The 19,967-nt window shown below is 45.9% G+C and overlaps 2 protein-coding genes across 8 annotated transcripts in view; one reads left to right on the forward strand and one right to left on the reverse strand.

Annotated features, from left to right (window-relative positions):
• The window catches only part of smoc1 (SPARC related modular calcium binding 1), a 41,696-nt gene extending 35,037 nt beyond the window's left edge, over positions 1-6,659 (reverse strand). For all 5 annotated transcript variants that reach the window (XM_068579710.1, XM_068579708.1, XM_068579706.1 and 2 more), the window contains exon 1: positions 6,228-6,659. In XM_068579710.1, the coding sequence (XP_068435811.1) occupies positions 6,228-6,329 (102 nt within the window). In that variant the 5' untranslated portion in view covers positions 6,330-6,659. The remainder of the gene's footprint in view (positions 1-6,227) is intronic.
• The window catches only part of ccdc177 (coiled-coil domain containing 177), an 88,352-nt gene that overhangs the window by 67,589 nt on the left and 796 nt on the right, over positions 1-19,967 (forward strand). For 2 of the 3 annotated variants that reach the window (XM_068579703.1, XM_068579702.1), the window contains one exon: positions 16,308-19,595. In XM_068579703.1, coding sequence (XP_068435804.1) covers positions 16,308-18,788 — 2,481 coding nt within the window. In that variant the 3' untranslated portion in view covers positions 18,789-19,595. Of the gene's footprint in view, positions 1-14,835; positions 15,591-16,307; positions 19,596-19,967 lie in introns of those variants that run through there. The other variant, XM_068579704.1, reaches the window with a different exon arrangement.

Below are 19,967 nucleotides of genomic sequence, written 5' to 3' on the forward strand. Positions count from 1 at the left end.
CCATGTCCTCAATGACATCACTGCTTCTACGAAAAAAAGGTGTTTGCATGCGGACGGAGATCGGCTAGATCAGTGTGTGTGTGTATGTGTGTGTGTGCGTGTTAGACAGAGTGGGAAGGAGCGCTGTGTGCCAGCTCCACGCTTCGTGTGATGTGCTCATTATCCCCTTTGGGCACAACGACAACAAACAATGCAACCACAACCAACTGATACATAAATACATACATAACTGGTCATCTAATGCAACTCCGTGTCATTAATCAGCAATAAAAAGGGAGTCAACCACAGAGGAAACGAGCAAATGAAAGTTGTCCGCTAAAGTCCGGGCTAATTGCGTGCTATTGTGTGCTTTTAACGGGCCACGATAATCACTTTTGTCCGATAATTAGCATTTTGTTTTCAGGAAATATATAAAGGGAATGCGATCCCTCATGTTGTTTCCATTAGCACACTTTATTTAACCGTGGTATTAAAAAAAAAAGTGGAGAAAATAAAAAAAGGAATGTATGGAAAGCTGCTGCCTTCGTCTCCTTCCCCTTTTTCCTTTTAAATTCCTAATTGGGTTTTGTCTTGAAAAAGAAAACTGTAACTTCAACATGTTCAAAGTAACCTTTTAAAACACAGTCGTAGCATGTTGTGGGCGCTAAAGGAGCTGGCAGGTCAAGTAAAGTGTAGTTCTGAAGTTTTGTTTTCTTTCATCTCTGCCACCAGACTGAATCTACAAAGAGAGGAACGATGCAAAGAACTGAGCGATCTGTAACTTCACCTTCAAGTATTAGTTGACTCTGCTGATTGAAACCCAAACTCTGAGAGTTATCCGCACTCCTAAAGGCAGCTTTATAGTGCTATCTGGGTTTTTTCACATCAGGAAATCATCCAAACATACATACTGGTCGTCGTCTTCTTGTGCTGAAATACAGTTGGCTGTTTGATACAACTATTCATTCATGATTCATAACTATTCATGAAATTCATTGGAGTTTCATCGATGATTTCTACACCATTAACATAGTCAACTGCAGTCCTCCGCCGTTTTACATTCACTTTCTTTTAGCTCAGTTTTTTGGTCTCCACCAACTCCTCGGGGGAATATCTGACTCTTAAACTGGTAAACGCTCCACTGTGTTCACCCGCTAGTTGCCGAGCAGATAGCATCCAGCTGCTGCGCCTGGAAACAACGTCGATGAGCAGCGAGAACCAAAACAGTCAAGTCGCGGGTCTGAAGAGCAAAGCAATACGCTGAAAGACACTGAAACCCTGTGTCGGGGCGATAGTTACAGTATGTGTGGGTTTATTACATTACTTCACACATGGATTTGATTTATTGTTCATTTTATCAGCTTTTAATGTCTCGCTTTGGTTATAAAACCAGATTTCCGTTTTAGATGATGTTCAGGAGATTAAATATGACATAAATGAGAAGGATGACTTCCTTCCATTTCTTTTTGAAGTGGTGTAAAGCGATCAAAATGGAGGTGGGAGTGAAAGGGCGCAGGGAGGTGTTCCCTCTTTTCGGAAATGACTCTAAATCTGATTAACAGCATTCCTTGTTTGTCACTAATGCTCCAACCTGGCTACAGAACAGTCAACTGTCTCTGCTGTTCCCAGGAAGTAAGTGTGTGTGTGTGTGTGTGTGTGTCCATCACATATTTCAATAGATTTCACCATCTTTGCATACTGAGACCACACACTCGCTCATATCAAAGGAAACGATTAAATGTGTGTGGGAGAAGAGGCTAATCTGCTGAGCTAGTTTGAGAGAAAAAAGGAAGTGTTTCTGCCGTCGTGATAATCTGAAGGATTACAGAGGGACGTAACTCTTTTAGGCAGGCTTCCTCTCAAACAAGAGCCGCTGCATGTCGCCAACACACCCAAGTTCCCATAGTGGACGGGGCAGTAGTGTAACGGCAAAACGTCGACACCACAACTATCAGGAGGATCTGCAGGGGGAATCCATGCGGAGGGAAGTTGCGATGATCCGTGCGTGAAACTCGCTGGACTGAAATCACAGAGCTGGACGTCGGCTGCGTTTCATGAGACTGATTAGAAAAGACCCCAAATTGAGCATGAAATGCATTCGCTGATTATTCATGCATTGGTCGGAGGGGGAATCGACATATGCAAGCAATTTGAGGAGTGAGTGATAAGTGAGGGGAGAACCAAAAATAGTGAGTTTTAGGGCTAAGAATTGACACAGTGGAATTTGATTGGTCGAGTCTTGCCAATAGTCGACAGGTTGTCACTTTTTTATTTTATTATTTTTTTACTCATTAATATCCTTTTCTTCAAGGTCTATTTATCTGTCAAAATATAGTAAATAGGACTTCTGGTCCTAATTCCATTTTCCGCGATCCACAGACAGAAGAGAAATGATGGGAAATTAAAGCAGTCATGGCGAGAGGGAGCCAGCTGATTTTAGAGAATTGTTCATAAATTCAAAATATTTCAAGCCTTTGATAGTGATACGATCCTCTGAGTGCTCTGGTTAATACATAAAAGCCTAATCCTTGACTCTGAAATAGCCGAATTGTTAGTTATGTATGATAAATGATCTTTTGATTCTTCAGTTGGTTGCAATCTGTCTTGATGCTTTTAATGGTTTTAAGTGAAGCACTTTGAATCGCCCCGTTGTTGAAACATGCTAAACAAATATGCTTGCATTTCCTTTAAGACAAATTTATGCAGAAGAATCCCCGCAAGATTCCCAGAGGAAGAGTCATCATCTATTAAAAAACACACCATTCTAAGTGAGAACAGAAAAAACATGCATATGTATGCTGTTGTGTCCCAAATCACACCGCCAAACTACAAAAGAACCCAAAACCACAAGCTTCGTCACCAATACCAGTTTTTTAGGGATTTTTTTTCTTCCTTCAAGCGCCTAATCAGAAACTGCTGCTGAACAGAAAGTCGGGGCAAAGTTTGATCTGAAAGGTTTGTATTTCATGACTCTTCACGGAAGACGGTGATGCCAAACTATGACCTTATCGCTTTGCCAAGGCTGTTTTTTCCCCCATAAAGACTAAATGGGGAAATGTGTACTGCACATCTGCGTGATTATGGCCAACAGCTCTTCTTTATGCAGCTCAGTGGTTTGATGGTTCAGGGACAAACTTCTCACTATTTGATACAGGTAACACTTCCACTAAACATAGGAATCCTTCCACTTAATAAAACACATATGCTCCAACTCAATACCCAATATAACGTTGTATATTTACCTGAGTGCATGCGTACTTGTGTAGATATAAAATCTCTAATCGGTTACAGCCAACGTTCATAAGACCAATAATAAGAAAAGGCACAACTGGATACTTTTTCATTGCATCTTAACTGAAAAAAAAGTGCAACACATTCCATCTATTTAAAAAAAAAAAAAGAAGACTATTTTATACATTGTGTTTCTATTTGCCTTGGCATCACCCACTTTCTCTCAATCTGCTTCATCTTCAGTTCCTGATTTCTGAATTTCCCAAAATGCCCATTGACATAACAGATGTGAACTCTGTGCTCTTGCCGTTTTCTTTTAAGTATCAGAGAAAACTGAAGTTATAAGCGGTGCTTTTCTGCTATTCTTTTCTCGTGTATGGTTTCTCCACATCACTATAAATAATGAGCCTATTGAAATTCTCTAGATATGTATGACACACCACAATAACCATTGTTTTTTTTGGGAGGTCGAGGATGGAGGGGGGGCTTTAAATATAAAAAAAACAAACTGTTACAATGCGTTTTTTTATATATTAGTCCCGTTTCTGACTTCCATTCCTTTGAGCACTGTCAGCATAATGAAGTCATTGGCTGAACACACAGGCACCTGCACCAATACACTGCATGCATCAACACACACACACACACACACCTAGAGACCACTCACACCTGCACTGTGATCTAGCTCGCACCAATAAAAAGGCTTTCCTGCTTTTGAACTGGGGCTGTACTTTCCCAAGCTGAAGGTATGTACACTTGGCTGCGTCGCCGCTCGGGCCGGCCCGTTTACGTTTGTTTTTAAATAAGTTTATGAGTCTTCACTGATGCCGTCACCAAAGTATGGAGGTCGATGTCTCATCGCATCCCATCCACGGCTCTAGCAGGTTGATTTGATGAGGGGGGATTAAGGATGGATGGGTAAGAGTGGACGGCGTCCTCATTTGTGAGGCCTAATTCCTGGATACACCCCCTCTTCTTCCTTTGGGAAACTGATTTTCTTCAAGTTAAAACCATTTGGAGGAAACAAGACTTTGCCTGCCTGCCTCCGCCCATCACCTGTCTTGTTAGAGAGATCATTCCCAGTACTGAGGATCAGAAAATCATGAGGATCTGCAATTAGATGTGAACTTTTTTCCTTTTGGACTGTAAAATAGTTACTCTCTCAAGAATGAGAGAGTGGGCGAGACGGACTCTCTGAACTCCGCTAACGACAACGACCGCAAGAGAAAAGTCTCAAAGTGGCAATCACTTGTATTGAACTGTTGGACGCTTGCACTTCTTGCATCATTGATCCTCCGGGAGCAGCGGGGAGGAAGCGGTGCTTTGCAGGGAAGTTAGCTCAGGCCGTCGCCCCCTGATACCGACATGGAAAAGTGTGGGGGGGTGAATTATGGTATTACGGCAGCTGTGAGCAATGTTAAAAGTGTGTGGTGTGAGAGGGGGTGTGCAGCAGGCGGAGTCTGACGGGATTGAACCAGGAGGAGGGTGAAGTGGATGCGGAGAGAGTTTTTTTATGGGGATAAAGTTGATAGAGATGCTACGATTGTTCACCAAACGCAGCATTTTTTCAGCTTTTTTTTTTTCGAGTGGTACGAAGCCGCCTCGTTTTCAAATTGACGTCGACCTCTATTTTGAGGTTCTTCACAGTGGTTTTGAAAAGTTTCTCGGCCTGCCGAGGAGCCGGAAATCCTTTTCACTCATCCTTTTAACGGGATGAAAGAAGAAGCGGATTTGGAAAATTTCCTTTCAGATAAATTGCCAATAGACCCCTTTTCTTCTGATTCCCTAAACATCCTAGCACGTGTTGCATCATTCCATGAGGCTAACCAAAGATATGTCACCTGAATCAGACTCAATACAGCAAACTCCAAACTCACTCGTGTGACCGTAAAACCAGTCACTCCACTCTGATTGTTGTAAATATTTTTGTCAGCAAGAAACCAATTATCTAGTGGGGAGCAAAGACGTGATTACGGAAAGTATAATTCACTACGACTCTTTCCACGGAGCCGCCTTGACCACTGCGTCTTGTGCAGGAAGGGAAGGAGGGAGGGGTTCAAAGGCATCAGGAAATAGATCCAATATGTGAGTGTTACATATTCCCCCCCACGCCTCTAACCGCAAATATAACACTGCATCTGTCAACCGAAACAATGCTGTTCTCATCACTTGTTTCCCTCTCTGTCTGGCCAGCGCCACAGGTATTTCTTTATTAATAATGATAATAATAATAAAGCAGTGTGTGAAAGAGTGTGGAAGTAGAAAAGAGAGTAGAAAAGTAGAAGGGATACGAGTAGAGATGCTGCGGTGAACAAAATGCAGGTCCGTATTTTTAAACAGAGTTTTACACTCTGATTGTAGTTCTTTAAACACAGAGATCAGGACTATAGTTTATTCCTCCAATGACCAAAAGAGAGAACAAGTCTCCAAATTGCAGCCATCAACAGCCACAATGTTGTTTTCTTGAAGAGTGATGCAGCTTATGACCTTACACAGGAATTTATTCCAAAAATAAATACTACATCGAGGCCTTGAAAGGTCTTGAATGTTGGTCAAAAAGCTGCATTGTAAACATTACTTATCATTGAAAAAGTATTGCAGCAGCAGGCTTTATGTACCTGATGAGATAATCATTAATAAACAGTGTTTAATATGTAATAATTCTCCAAAACATGACATTTCGGTCAGTTTGAAAAGTCCTTGAATAGTTGACTTTATTGATTCTGTGCATGTCTGCACAGAAACATGAATTGTCCCACATGAGTTGCATAACACACCTTCTAATAACGTGCATACGTTTACATCTATAGATTTATATCTCGCAGCATGATTGCATTTTAAACATCTTCGGTTTGCTTGAATTGAAATCCTACAAATCTATAAAATCAGGAAAGCACGCGCACACCACGTGTATTTTCCGTGGGAGGTGAAACATTAAAGTACAAGCTGATCAAACTTGGCGTCATACTCGCATATACACAGGAGGGTAACAGAGAGACACTCAGGTATGAACTCACCCGCGAGCCGGGCTTCTGAGCGGAGACCTGCGGCAGGTAGCAGAGCAGCAGCGGCGCCAGCGCGCGACAAAAGGTGAAGAGAAGCAAACGTGACAATAACATAGCTGATGCTCGGTGGGCGGCAGGTAGTGTGTGTGTGTGTGTGTGTGTGTGTGTGTGTGTGTGCGTGTGTATGTATGTGTGTGTCCGTCTGTCACACTGATGATCAACAGGTCCAAAGGAAGAAAAAAAAACACACTCTCCTTCTAGTTGTTTCCCTTTTGTCTACTGCAACAATAACTCATCACATAGTGGCGCGCGTGGGTGGATGAATCATGACTCGGCGGTGATCATGGTGGACGCGAGCTTTTCCTTTTTTCTTTTTTTTTTTTTTATCCACTTGCGGGAGGATCAGCTGTTCGTCGCGGGGCGGCTTCCACAGGTTGAGTCGCGCTTGTCTCCATTGCGGTTTCATTTAAAACGCGGAGGAGGGAGAAGCGGCGCTGACTGACAGCCGCGGCCGGCCAATAGGCGGCGAGGAGGCACGGCGGCGCGAAGCCACGCCCACCTTCCTCAACCGGTCCAAGATGAACTCTCCACGGAGGAGAAAGGGCTGCTGCGGCAGCTGCAGGGACACGCAGTGTATTACCGTCAGTCTTTGAGAGCAGCAACAATGGCCGAGCGATTGTGAAGTCACATTTGAGGTTCTCCTCCCCATTCAGAGACATATAATGCTCTGTAACAGCCGAGGATCCTGCTGCCTGACATTTAGCCTGTGTACTTGGGTTACAATAGAAAACATCTATTGAATAAAGTCAATAGCTGTCACAGGCACTGCAGGGGGTCTGTGTGTGTGTGTGTGTGTGTGTGTGTGTGTGTGTGTGTGTGTGTGTGTGTGTGTGTGTGAGGATGGGGATACAGAGGTTGATTGGTCAAAAACGGCTTTTTGTGACACTTAATCCCTAATTATATAGTTTGTGATTTAACTTGTTTTCAAGAGTGAACCTCATTATTTGCAAGAGTATTGTAGCTGTTAGCTATCGAAAAAGCAGCAGTAATAACTGCCTAAATTCATGCTCAATATAACTATAACGTGTTTGCAGATTAAAAATGACCAAATTAGGTACAACTATTAGGTACACCTATATAATCTAATGCAACAGTCAAACCGCTCTTCCATCAATACCTTTGACAAAGTATTCAGTTTCTGTGAAACTCAACGATGCTCATCTCTGAGATAGTTACAGTAGTTAAATTGTAATTACACACAAATATATTCGTATCATTATTATAATAGCTGTCATTTATAAAAGACACTGATAAATGAACCTTTTTCTTTGAATTTTGTTCCTAAAAGTTTATTTTACTAATAATACTTTCCACTTTTACTGAAGTGACGTTTGTTATTTCAAACTTTTCCTTGAAATTGAGCATCTTTATAATGCAGTATTGGTACTTTTACATAAGTAAAGTATCTGAATACTCCACCACTGATCATATTGCATCACTGTCTGGAAAAACCTACGAACTGTTCTCATAAAAGTGTCTCCACACCGTAGTCGTTCAACAAACTCTCAACTTCTCGCTCCCACGTCTTCTTTCCCTCTGCGCGCTCTCTCTCTCTCTTTTTCTCCATCTTTTCTCTTTCAGATAAGTTGTGTGGCCCATTGAGAGCGAGTTAAAAAGGAGGAGAGACCGAAGAGGGCGAGCGAGGGAATCCGAGTGTTGAGTGCAGGTGTCCAGCTCCAGTTCAATCCACAGAAACGAGGCTTTTAAGAGCTGAAAAGGGCCATCCGGTCACCCTTTGCTGGAATGAGTAAACCCCCCCACCCCCTTTCTCAAATCCCCTTCCCTCAGTCTTTGTCCCTATAGATATTTTTTAATTGTTGGCGATGACAGTTCAGCGGCTTTTTGAGTGCCTCAGTGAAGAACCTTGTAATTAGAGCTATTGAGCTGCTGGAATTGGCACAATTAGGGTCAACATTAATGATTTCTGTGAGCACCGGGCGGCTTCAGCAAAGGGCTATTTTCTCAGAGAGGATGGAGAGAATTTCTGAAGAGGGTCAGGGAGGGAAAAAAGGAGGTTTGACATAAAGGAGAGGAGAAATAGAGGCCTAAACGAACCGGGGACAGTGAATTATCTGGATTCTTCACCGCAGAGACTCTGCAAAGCGCCCGTGTGGTATCGTTATCAGAGCTGAGAGAGGTTGGATGCGCCTCTTTCTCTTCCTCTCCGTCCTCTCCGCTCGGTGCCAGCCGGTCCACTCATGACCTGGTGTGGGTGTTGAAATGCTGTGGGAGGATGAGGAGTAGAGAAGAGCAGGGAGGGAGGGGTGGGAGGACAGGAGTGTCTCTTGGAATGTTAACGAGATCAGTTCATATCTGCTCTTCCCTCTCGCTCCAGCCCCCCCTCCTCCTCCTCCTCCTCCTCCTCCTCCTAACAAAGAAGACAAGGTTTTCTGGGGTGTAAAGCTGTTGTACTGAAAGCATGGCTCCAACACTTTAATTCTGTTGTCATTTGGCCGAGCATGAAAGAAAACCTCCGACAACAAAAACAACAAAAAAAGGAATGAATGGGCACGCTGAAAGGAAATGTATTTCCCAATTACTGCAGCGCCCCACCCCACCTTTGTCTCCCCCCCCCTCCGCCTCCCACCCGCCGGCTTACACCAACTACATACGGCCGAAAATTAGCAGGTGTCTGTAGACACAGAAACAGACGGAGCAGGACAGAGGCCACCCAGAGATCTGACGGCCAGAGGGGGGAGGCGGGTGAGAGGGCGCACAGATGTTCACCCATGATGTCACATGTACGAAGCCGTAGACACTCACAGTTCAGACGTGGTGTGCTGAAGGTTGTGGGTAAAAAAGATGGACCTTAGTTGTCTCATTATATTTTATAGTTATTCACAGTTTTGTACGATGTGAAGAAAAACAACTTTTCAAAGTAGAAGTTTACTTTTTTTTTGTAGCTTCTCGTTGATGCATTTTGTCTGCTGCACTTTGCAGACAGGAGAAGTCCTATACTTTTAACTTTACGGTGTTTATTTGTGCTTTACTTGAGTTCTATTAGGAAATATTGTACTTTTTACTTTATTACATTCATTTTGTATGTGCATTTATGAGTTATTTCACTTCATTTTTGATATATACATACAGTATGATACACTCTTTGATATAAAACTTTGTGTTAAACCACGATGGTTAGTAACAAAATACATTCACTGAAGTCCTGTCCTCAAGAACAATTCTTAAATATTTGTAATTCTGTTTTAATTTTGACCACACTACTTTATTTTGACTTATCTGTCATCATTTATGTGAGATTAAATATTTAATTATAGATATTTAACATTCTAAAGCAATTGTTATCTTATCTCTTAATATTTTTAAAGAATACTTTACAGTACTGCATGTCCACATAGTAGTACTTGCACAGTAGTTTGTAGTAGTTTTGTCACAGCCTCAGCGACATGATTTAAATTAACGAACAAGATAACTATTCATTGTTTTATGAGACTTTGAAATCAAAACAAATACTTTTACTGGTCGAAATGACAAAAAAAAAAATTTCAAAAGTTTTCTTGCTACAGTATTAAAGTACTTGTACTCCATGTTATGTGACTTTCTACTAATACTTCTTTACATTTCAGAGGGAATTATTGTAGGTTTTCAGACCTTCAGCTAAAAAATAGTATTTTTTAAATGCAAAGTTTGTAAAATATGTTATTTATTCAACCACTTAAAGTATATCTCCACTGTCACCAGCTTCAACTCAATAAAAGCATCAAGGATCCATGAATATAATATCAATAATAACACTCTGAAAGGGGCTGTGGTAAAGTTAATGTTGTCAAACATGAGCGCTGAACGAAAGACAGGCAGAGGGACGGGGGTGGGTGGTGTGCTGTGGAAAAATCGGATGTCAGATACAAAGCCCGACTCCTTTTTAAAGTGTCATCTGGATTTCATTTCATAAATTCCACATATTTTACATGTACTGGCCGCAATTTTCATTAGCTCCTGAAAACGAGGAGCTGTAGATAGCCCTTGGCTGGCCGACAGTTCTGGACAGCAGCAACCTGGCCTCTTATTACCCTCTTCAAACACACACACACACACACAGGCTGACGCAGCAGCATGCCTAGTGACGGAAAACGCACAGTAAACAAATAAATAAGCCGACAAAGCCAAATTATCTGTGACATTAATCAGAGATGCGAGGGATTTTTTAAGCAGCGAGAGAACGAAAGAAGAAAAAAATGGCAACAGGGTGCAAAGGGTGTGAAAAAAAGGGCTATTGAGTCTGGACCTGTGTGTCCCGCACCTGCGCTGTCTATTCACCCCACTGTTTACACACTGTCATCCGCAATTAATACCTCGTGGGGACTGGGCTGCCTGCCCTCCACAGGGCCCCCAGGCCCATCCAGGGCCCTTATGGATGCCTAATTGAGCATACCGCTCTTCTGATTGAATTAACAGCTCCGTCTCGGAGGACCTTTTCCCCTTCCACCGAGGAGGGGGACTGTTTCACACCCTGCATGGGACCCCTGTGCACCACAGAAAGCAGAGTGGAGGGCGGTGGTGGGGGTCTGGTGGCTGGAGAAAGCGAAGGGTCAAAGGGGAGAGTTGTTGAAACTGTCCAGAAAACGTGTCTTTTTTCTGTTTGCAAACCGAGGCTGGAAATGTGAACTGGGGGGCAACCAGAGGTCTCGGTCTTCACAGGACCAGCGAGTTCCTGCAGGGCAGCGAGTGAACAGACGGGACTGTTGAGAACACACGCAGCAGCAGCAGCAGCAGCAGCAGCATTTCAGTGTTCATCTATTACCTCGGACCTGCTCACACGCTCTGCTCTGCATGCGCAGATATTCATTATTGGGGTCATACTTCTGCTGGTAATGGTAATACAGTGACACCGTGATTGGTCCATAGTTTCCTGGGAAGTTTCCTGGAAGGTACTTTTCTAATTTTGAAGAGTTACACGGGGAAAAAAGGAGTGAAATTGGTGATCTGCCACTTAATTAACATCAATAAATTGCTTGCATAATCTAGAATTATGGCTCAGTGGGACAGTCGAACGTTCACAATAAATACATTTACTGATAATACAATATTCTGTTTTGTTTAAATAATCAATATAATTACAAATGACCGAAGGCTGATTATTGAAATATGTTTTTCTTTGCACCGTGGGAAAGCTGTTACATAAAAACAATATGAGAAAACTTAATTTATACCATAAGTTTACCCCGGTGGGTTGCTGAAACAATTTTTAAAGATCCATAAATTCTGAGGATATAAAAAAAAAAAGATAATTGATTAAAACAAACTTGCAGCTGTTTTCTAGCTCTGGTTTGGCAGAAACCTACATGAATACTCGCATATTATAGGATATATCTATATAAATTATTCACTTTTTTCTGTTTTAAAATGGCGGAAACAGTTTGCTGATGTAAGAAGGGGCATGCGTCGTCACTAAACGTGTCAGGAGAACATCATTCACTCTGTCAAAGTGTTTCTCTCTACGGTGTCCTCTTGGCACAATCCGCTACATTCGTAGTAAAATATAATAATGTGGAAAATCAGTAGCCCTCTGGAGAGGCGGAGCCCGACCGTATCCTCTTTATTTCCAGGTCTGTAAAAGAGTTTGCCATGTCTTTATTTGCGCTTGTCAAAGTTCACATGTAGAGCTGAAAATCAGATCCGCCTCATGAAGGGAAATTAAATGGGTGATTTCATCTCAGCTGACGCTGTTTGAGTCATGTAGCCAAAAGTGGTTATAGCCCGAGTTCCCAGAGTTTCTGTCTGTAATCTCTTGGCTGGATTCATTTGTTGCCTCTGTGTAAAAATAGGCCTCCTTCAGTGGAGTGAACGGCACATAGATCCTCTTAACTGCACTGATTCTGCCTTCACTCTGTTATTCTAACACAAGACCTCTTAATCAATCATTTGCAGCAAGATCTCCCAGTACTCCTGCAGAGTTTCCAGACTGGGAGTGCTGGTGTAGAATCAGTGTGTACTTGTACACAATGTCCATGTGCATCAGCAGACAGACTTATTTACTGAGAAGTCAACTTTATTACACTCAAATCGTCTGTTACGCTGCCTTTAGTCATGTACTTAGTCAAATCCTTTCTTTAGTAAAAGTAGCAATACCACAATGTAGAAATACTCTGTCATGCATTCAAAATGAAGTCAAATATACCAAAAGTACAAAAGAAATAATAATGTATTTATATTATTACAGTCCTGTCTATAACACATTAAAGTAGAAGTTAGTTTAATCACAGTTTACTCTGTAATATGTTGTCAGAGTTGACAACTCTTATGTCATTTTTAGCATTTATAATTCATCTTAAAATATGTTTTAGGTGTGAATATGGATTAGGATACATTTTTATATTACTGAAGTACAACTAATATCTATCAAATACCTGCATATTTGTCAAAGGTACACATATCAAACCTGTGTTCACATGTTATACTTTAAAACATACTCCTACTCAGAAGGCTTTAGCCTCTTTTGAGACTGGTTCCCACTACAAAACCAGTGTGCAAGGCACCACTCGAGGCCCTCGCCGCCAGCCGGGGCGCTGCAGTGGTCTCCATGACTGCACAGAGCAGCTCACCTCTCGATGAACCCCCCAGTCCAGCTTTGTTGGTGGGGAGCATGCCCTACCAAAAACAAAAACACCAAAAATTCTGTCGAGCATACCCCCGCACCAGTGAACTGTGCAGCGACCACACCATGCCCCGCTCCCCTTTGGCCCCCGTCCCAGACCCCCGCGCCCCCGGTTAACAAGCCAGCCAGCACGTTCCCTGTTGTCACTTGTTACCGCGCTCTCCTCCTGATACGGCTCACGGGCGGGGCCAATTAAACTCGCACTGTTCCCCACACCGGGTCAGGAGTTTAGTGGGTCATCATCACTGTGATGTTCACTCCGAGTTATCTAATCCTGGTTCAACTGCTCCACCTGGACCGGACCGGACCAGCCGGTCTCAATAAACACACTCATTCATGTGCTGGTGGGGAAAAGACACGGCCACACAAATACGCAGAGACAATAAACGTTATGTTTTACTTCTTCTACCACTTGTAGTACCGGCTAGAACAATAGTTGTATAAGTACTGCTACTACCAACTCTATTGCTAATAATAGCTGCATCCAGAGTACTCATGGTAGTAGTAGAAGCTGTATTCGTAGTAGTACTAGTAGTTGTAGAAGTGGGTGTTTATTAACGCTCCAATTGCCTCCCGTCGTTGTACTTGTGTACTAGTGATAATGGTAGAAATAGTTGTAGTGGCACTTATAAAGTCAATGAAGTAGCGGTACCTAAAAGGAGTTTCTTTTTTAACATCGCTGTTCGTTTCTGAATATTTGTTGGTCTCTCTTGAAAGATAGATCTTCATCTCACTATAAAAGTGCATTCAGTATTGAGCGCCGATGTCCCGCAGGTGCAATAGTCATACGTACATACATGCGTGTTCAAATCAAGAGATGAAGAAACTGGAATCCATCGCGGAGACAAGAATCCAAACTCAAGCAGTTGTTGATCACGTGCGGCCTCCACCATTCAGAGTAGTGAGGCAGAAAACAAAAACATTAGATAGCACAAAAGACATTGGTCTGATGGTCCAGCACTATGAGGATTAGCAGTGGACAGACGCACATAGTCACGCACACAGCCGAATGCATAATCTCCTGGTGGAGATAACGAGATCTTTATTTGATGAAGTTTAAAATAAAATATATATCAGAGCACCAACTCTACTCATGAAGGTGAATTCTCCCCAGCTCTGTGGGTGCTGCCCCGTCTGTGACCCTGACCTTTCACCTCAATTAAGTAGCACAGCACATGTCTCGGTGTACTTTTTCATTAAAGGAGTAATTGTCACGTACGAAGAGGGACAGCGGTGAGGTGTTGGTCCTCTGGAAGCTTCATAACGCTGACATCCTGTCATCTTATCAAGAAACCACTAAAGTTTAAGTTTGAGACTTTTAGTCATGTAGAGAATCAGAATGGTTAAATAGGAAATAGATTCAATATTTTTTTATTGTCATATGCACAGATATCAGACAGTTAGTCCATGCAATGTAAAGCGTGTTTTAGGTCCTCTTTACACACAGAATCACAATCAACTTAAGGTAAAACAAATTTCAATTAGAATTGAGAATACAAAAAAACATTGCTATGAATTCTAATATTATAAGAACATATCTAAAATAAGGAACAAAAATATGAGAACAGTATTGCACAATTAGTTTCACTGAGTGTATAAAGTGCACTATGCATTGTGGGAAACCACGTGGAGCCTGCTGTATGAACAGATAAGTGAACATGTGTTTTATATTTTGTCATTATACAAACAGGTGTCAAACTACACACAAAGGTGAAGCGAAATATAGAGACATTAACACAAAATGTATGAAATGCGTTATGATTTGACTATGGTTTGTATGTTTGATAGTTTTTGTAGTGATTGGCTGCTGACTCCTTTGTCTGCAGAGAACCGTGCAGCGGTAATGTTTTACGTTACAGTGCCCTCTAGTGGCGGCCACAGGTAATTACAGCACATCGTATTTTACACTGAAGCAGGACGGCAGATGGCAGCTGTTACATGCGGGGATGTGACTTTTGATCGACCAGCCTGCACAGATTAAACATCTATTTATAGATGGATTGGACTTTCATAGAATATTTCATAATATATTTTAATATCGCTTTAAATGCCCAAAATGTTAAAGCGGTGAATAATCTTGGAAACTGAATAACAGTATCATAAAGACACTCTTAAGGTTGAAAACAAAAAGCAGGCCTATTGGAGGAACTGTGCTCGAGGCTACCACACAGAGCCATTAGGCCAACGTGTTTGTGGCATGTTAAAAGCATGTCATTAGCCTGTATGGGCGCTCGGTTAATTGCAGCGTGCAGACCGTGTTTTTTTTTTTTTTTTTTAGCATATTGGTCAGAAGCAGGCGGAGCTAAGGAGGCTGAGACGGAGGGATGCTGCTGAACAGCAGGTGGAGACCGCGGATGTTTACGGGATGCACTTTGCAGAGGGAGGATCAGAGGACGCTGGCTCGGGGATTCTTTCCGACGTGTCGTGAACGTTTTTCGTTTTTAACCATTGTTTAATCTCGTGCAGCGCCGATTCCTCCTCCTCCCCCCCGCTGCGCTGCGGCCCGACGGGCTGTGAAGGGCTCCGTCTGTTCGTCGTGTCTCTGTGAGGTTGCGACGATGTGAAAAAGCTCCATCTTTGTGGGTCGACGGCCGCAGCCTTTTTCCCCCCCTGAAACCTGATATTATGCAGGGAGCAAGGGGCACTGCACGGATTAAAGGGGAACAAAGCACCGGTTTAGGAAACCTTCAACAAACTGGCAGGTCAGTGGGTGTTTCTGTGGTGCGACGCCGCATGAAATGCAACCAAAAAACACAGGGAAATGGAGTGAAATATGGTTCTGATACACAGCAGCTAAACGTATCGTTTAAAAAAAATATGTCTTTATAATTTGACCCTGAGTCTTTTTTTTTTTTTTTATCGAAGTGCAGATATATTCTCTCTGATGATACAGAAAAGTCGAGGCCTTGACTGTTAGTGAGGTGTGAGTCCATGATGCTGAGCAGAGGAGATTGGTCCAGAGCTGGATCACCAGATCTGGTTTTTAAATCAAGCTTTTTCTATGAACTGATTAATAATGTAAATATTTTTGCGGGACCTGGTTTGATTCCAAAGGTATTCTTGGGTCGATTTTTGGGATGTAGAGTGGAAATAATGCTGTGAGTAATCTAATTCTGCACAGCCTAGTAACTCTGCCCAAAATAGACCCTCTATTAAAGGACTCTGGTGTTTTTTTGTGTCTTATGTCACTTCCCTGAAGGGGAAATGTCTCATCTGGTGTAAAAAAAAAAAAGAAATCGGTGCATGAATATGTGCTCATGCATGCATGCATCTCTGAACATGCGTTATGACCCTCCCCCACAGACTGCAACTCTCTTTAAGCCCCAGACTGAATGCTATAATCCTCTAATTGAAACCCTGTTCCCGCTATTTCATCCACATCAAATACATAAAACACCTCCCTCTTTCTCCACCTGCAGTATCAGCCAACGATGGTCGACCCCTCGGAGGCCGAGGAGCAGAATAAGTGCAAAGGCCCGCAGCTCGACGCGCCGGCCGTGGCCGCTGAAGACCCTCGACGGCCGGAACAGGCCGACGGCGCCACGACAGAAGATGAAGGGGACGCCGGGTTCGAGACGCCGCCCTCTGGCAGTTCCGAGGCGAGCCCCTGCCACTACGGCGCCTCCCAGGGCCCGCCCCCGCCGCCGGAGCAACCACAGACTCAGACCGACAGGGCCCCGTCACCAAAACTGCACCTGGACCTGTACAACTTTGACTCGCCGGCGGCGGAGGGCAGCCGCTACGTGCTAACGAGCCCTCACTCTCTGGAGGCGTGCGCGCGGTGCGGGGTCAAACCCTTGGAGCTCCTGCCCCGCCCGCTGGGGGACTTCGCCCGGGAGGCTCCCGGCCGCTCCATGCGCGTCGCGGCCGGCCTGTTCGAGGTCTACGAGCGAGACCGGCACGGCAAGCTGAGGCAGTGCAGGGAGGAGAGGGAGAGGATCGTGAGAGAGGAGAAGAGGAGGATCCTGCAGGCGGCCGTCAATACCGGCAGCGCTGCGACACCCTCCGCTGGGGAGCAGCAGCACAAAGCCGCCTCTGGCGCCTCTCAGCCAACTAAATCTGGGCCAGCGGCCTCCAGCTCGCCCCCTGATAGAGCCTCTAAAGCCTCAGCGCCGGGTCCAACGTCTAAAGCCCCAACAAGTACATCCCCTAAATCTCAGTCCTCGACTCCGTCCTCCAGAGGCAGTTTCCAAGGATCCGTCAGGCATTCGCCCGAGCGCGTGAAAACCCCGCGGCCGCTCTCGTCCGGCCCTCCGCCGGTGGTCATGAAGTCATCGGGCGGTAAATCTTCCAACACTTTCCCCAGATCGACGCCGAAAACCCCGTCCTTCCCCAGAGCCAACTCCACGCTGACGTCATCGGTGATGAAGCCGGCGGTTCAGAGCCCCGGGACGCCGCTGAACGGCGTAACGGGCGCTCCGGTCTCTCAGCACAACGGACACCATGGCCCTCACCCCAAAGTGCCGGGAAAAAGCCATTCGGCGGAGTCCTTACAGCGGAGGTCAGATCCGGTCTGCTCCTCCACCTCCACCACCACGGCCACGACGACCGCTACGACGTGCACCTCCTCAGAGTCGGGCGCTTCCTCTTCGTACAGCTGGGACGGCGCTCGAGACCACTGGGCCAAAGTCTCCAGTCCTCGCGCTCGCACCATGGCCACCTTCAACTCGCTGATGGGCCGCAGCCTCAGCCTCGGCGACCTGAGCCACTCGCTGCAGACGACGCAGAAGGTGGAGCGCATCGTGAGGGAGGTGAAGCGCCGGGGCCTGAAGGCCGTGTCCGAGCGCGACCGCAAGATCGCGGCGCTGATGCTCGCCCGGTACCAGGAGGAGGACATCATGAGCCAGACCCGCTACGTGGCTCACCTCCAGTGGGACAGCGAGCGCCGGATGGACGAGCTCCGGCGCGAGCAGGAGGACCGGGAGAAGCAGCGCGCCGTCCTCCAGTGCCAGCGGGTGTGGCAGACGCAGGTGTCCACGCGGCAGCGGCGGCTCAGCCAGCAGGAGCGTCTGTCGGCGGCCGCCAAGATGCGACAGGCCGAGGAGAGCGAGGAGCGGTGGCGGGAGCTCGCCGAGCAGCAGGAGCGCAACCGCCTGCTGAGGTTGCAGCAGGGGGCGCGAGAGGAGAAGCACAAGAAAGCCCTGCAGGAGCAGAACCTGAAGTCCCTGGAGGAGGAGAGGGCGGCCATGCTGGAGCAGGAGCGGCTGCTGCTGAAGGAGAAGCTCACCATGGCCGAGCTGAAGAGGCAGGAGAAGGAGCACCAGGGCCAGGAGGACCGGCGGGGTCTGAACAAAGCGGAGAAGAGGCGCCACGCCGCCCTGATCCAGGAGATCGCCCGGCGAGAGCAGGAGGAGCGGGAGGAGGCCAGGAGGGCCGCGGAGGAGAAGCTCAGCCGCTCCCTGGAGAACTACGAGCAGATCGTGGAGCGCCGGGGCCAGGAGCTGAAGGAGAAGGCCAAGCGCGAGGAGAAGCAGATCCAGAAGGCGCGCAAGGCGGCGGGCAAGCGCGAGAAGCAGCAGCAGCAGCTCCTGGAGGCCCGCGCCAAGGAGGCGGAGAAGCGGGCCCAGCAGGCCGCGCTGGTGGCCGAGGAGCGGGCCAAGGAGAAGGCCCAGCGGGCCGTGCAGACGCGGCAGGAGAAGGAGAAGCTGCAGCGGCTCAACCGGCAGCGGGTGGAAGGCGAGGAGAAGCAGAGGCGCCTGGAGCTGCTGCAGTCCATCGAGAGGAAGCTGGAGAAGAGCGAGCAGATCTTCAAGGAGAAGAGGGCGGTGCTGGAGAGCGCCCGCTCCGTGGCCCGCGCCTCCTTCCACGTACGGGACAAAGTGCGGGAGGAGACCAACATGCGGACGTTTGATAAAATGGCCCTGGAAGCTCAACTCAAAGCCAGCCTGGACGAGAAATAAACCCAACCGGGCTCTGCTGCGGACCTTTACTTCTGGTCATGTGCTCGAAATCCTGCCTTCATCATGGCCCTCATCGCTCAACAGCTTCACCCGTCTCCTCATCAACACCCTCAGTGTTATTTGTTTCCCTTGCATATCTTCACCCTATCAGCTTGTTTGATGACTTTTTTTTAATTTTGTTTTTTTAGGTCGTTTCAAAGCAAACCAAATGTTGCACCGTGGATGTAATGAGACCCGTGTGGGACGTACAGTGGACTTCATACTAGAGGAGAGGAAGAGAGCTGCTCTATGCAGCAACAACCCCCCCTCTGCTCTCCCTCTCTCTCTCTCTCTTTCTTTGCCCTCCGTCTCAGCTACTGGACTGAAAGCTGTGCAGTGATGAAAAGAGTCATTGTTTACCAGGAAGCACAACTCCATGACAACTGCACAGGCTTTTAAGGGCGCTCCTACAAAGGAGGGGGAAATCAAGCGCAAATGGTTCTAGCCCCCCCCAAAAAAAAAGAAGAAAAAAAAGCAAACTAACGCCCCGGGTCGGACACTTGTCTGTGCCGCTGAAGCGCAGGAGAGGCCGTGTGCTCGAGCCCCGTGCTGATGAAGCATCAGAGGACGCCGATCCCTGCTGCAGGGCTGTTCTTTCCTCCCTCTCTCTTTTTTTTGCCCCTTCAAGGACTCCCTCCCCTCCGTGTCCCCTCTTCGTGTCAGGTGACCGTAAACAGTACGGCGCTCCGAGAGAGCGCCACCTCTTGACTCCCCCGCAGTCGCTCCGCTCCCAACACAACCGCCTGGTGACCGGGTCAAGGTCAACAGGTAGGAACTGTTGTTTTTTATTGCTTTCACATGTTACGCAATGCCTTGTGTTTGGTTACATATTGTTGTGTAAAAAACAAAAACACAACAACCCGTCTATCCCACTGACCCCGACTTGACAGAGAGGAGGGAAAAAAAAGCATCGTTCTACTCGTTCAGGCTTTGAAAGGCCTCTGGCCGCGCTAATCCTACAATCTCACAGATTAAAAGGAAAATACACTCGGGATTTTGCCCTCAGATGTACAGAGGTGTTGCCATGGCAATATAAATCAGGATGGAGCAGCGAAAGGTGAATGATTGAGCAGAGAGAGTGCGTGGGAATATGAGGGCGCCGCCTCTCTGGTGACTCACTCAGGTTATTTCTTCGTTTTG

The sequence above is a fragment of the Clinocottus analis genome, unplaced genomic scaffold (genome assembly GCF_023055335.1).
Source record: "Clinocottus analis isolate CAN_PGR_092001 unplaced genomic scaffold, fCliAna1.0.p SCAF_17, whole genome shotgun sequence".
In the NCBI taxonomy this organism is placed as follows: domain Eukaryota; kingdom Metazoa; phylum Chordata; class Actinopteri; order Perciformes; family Cottidae; genus Clinocottus; species Clinocottus analis.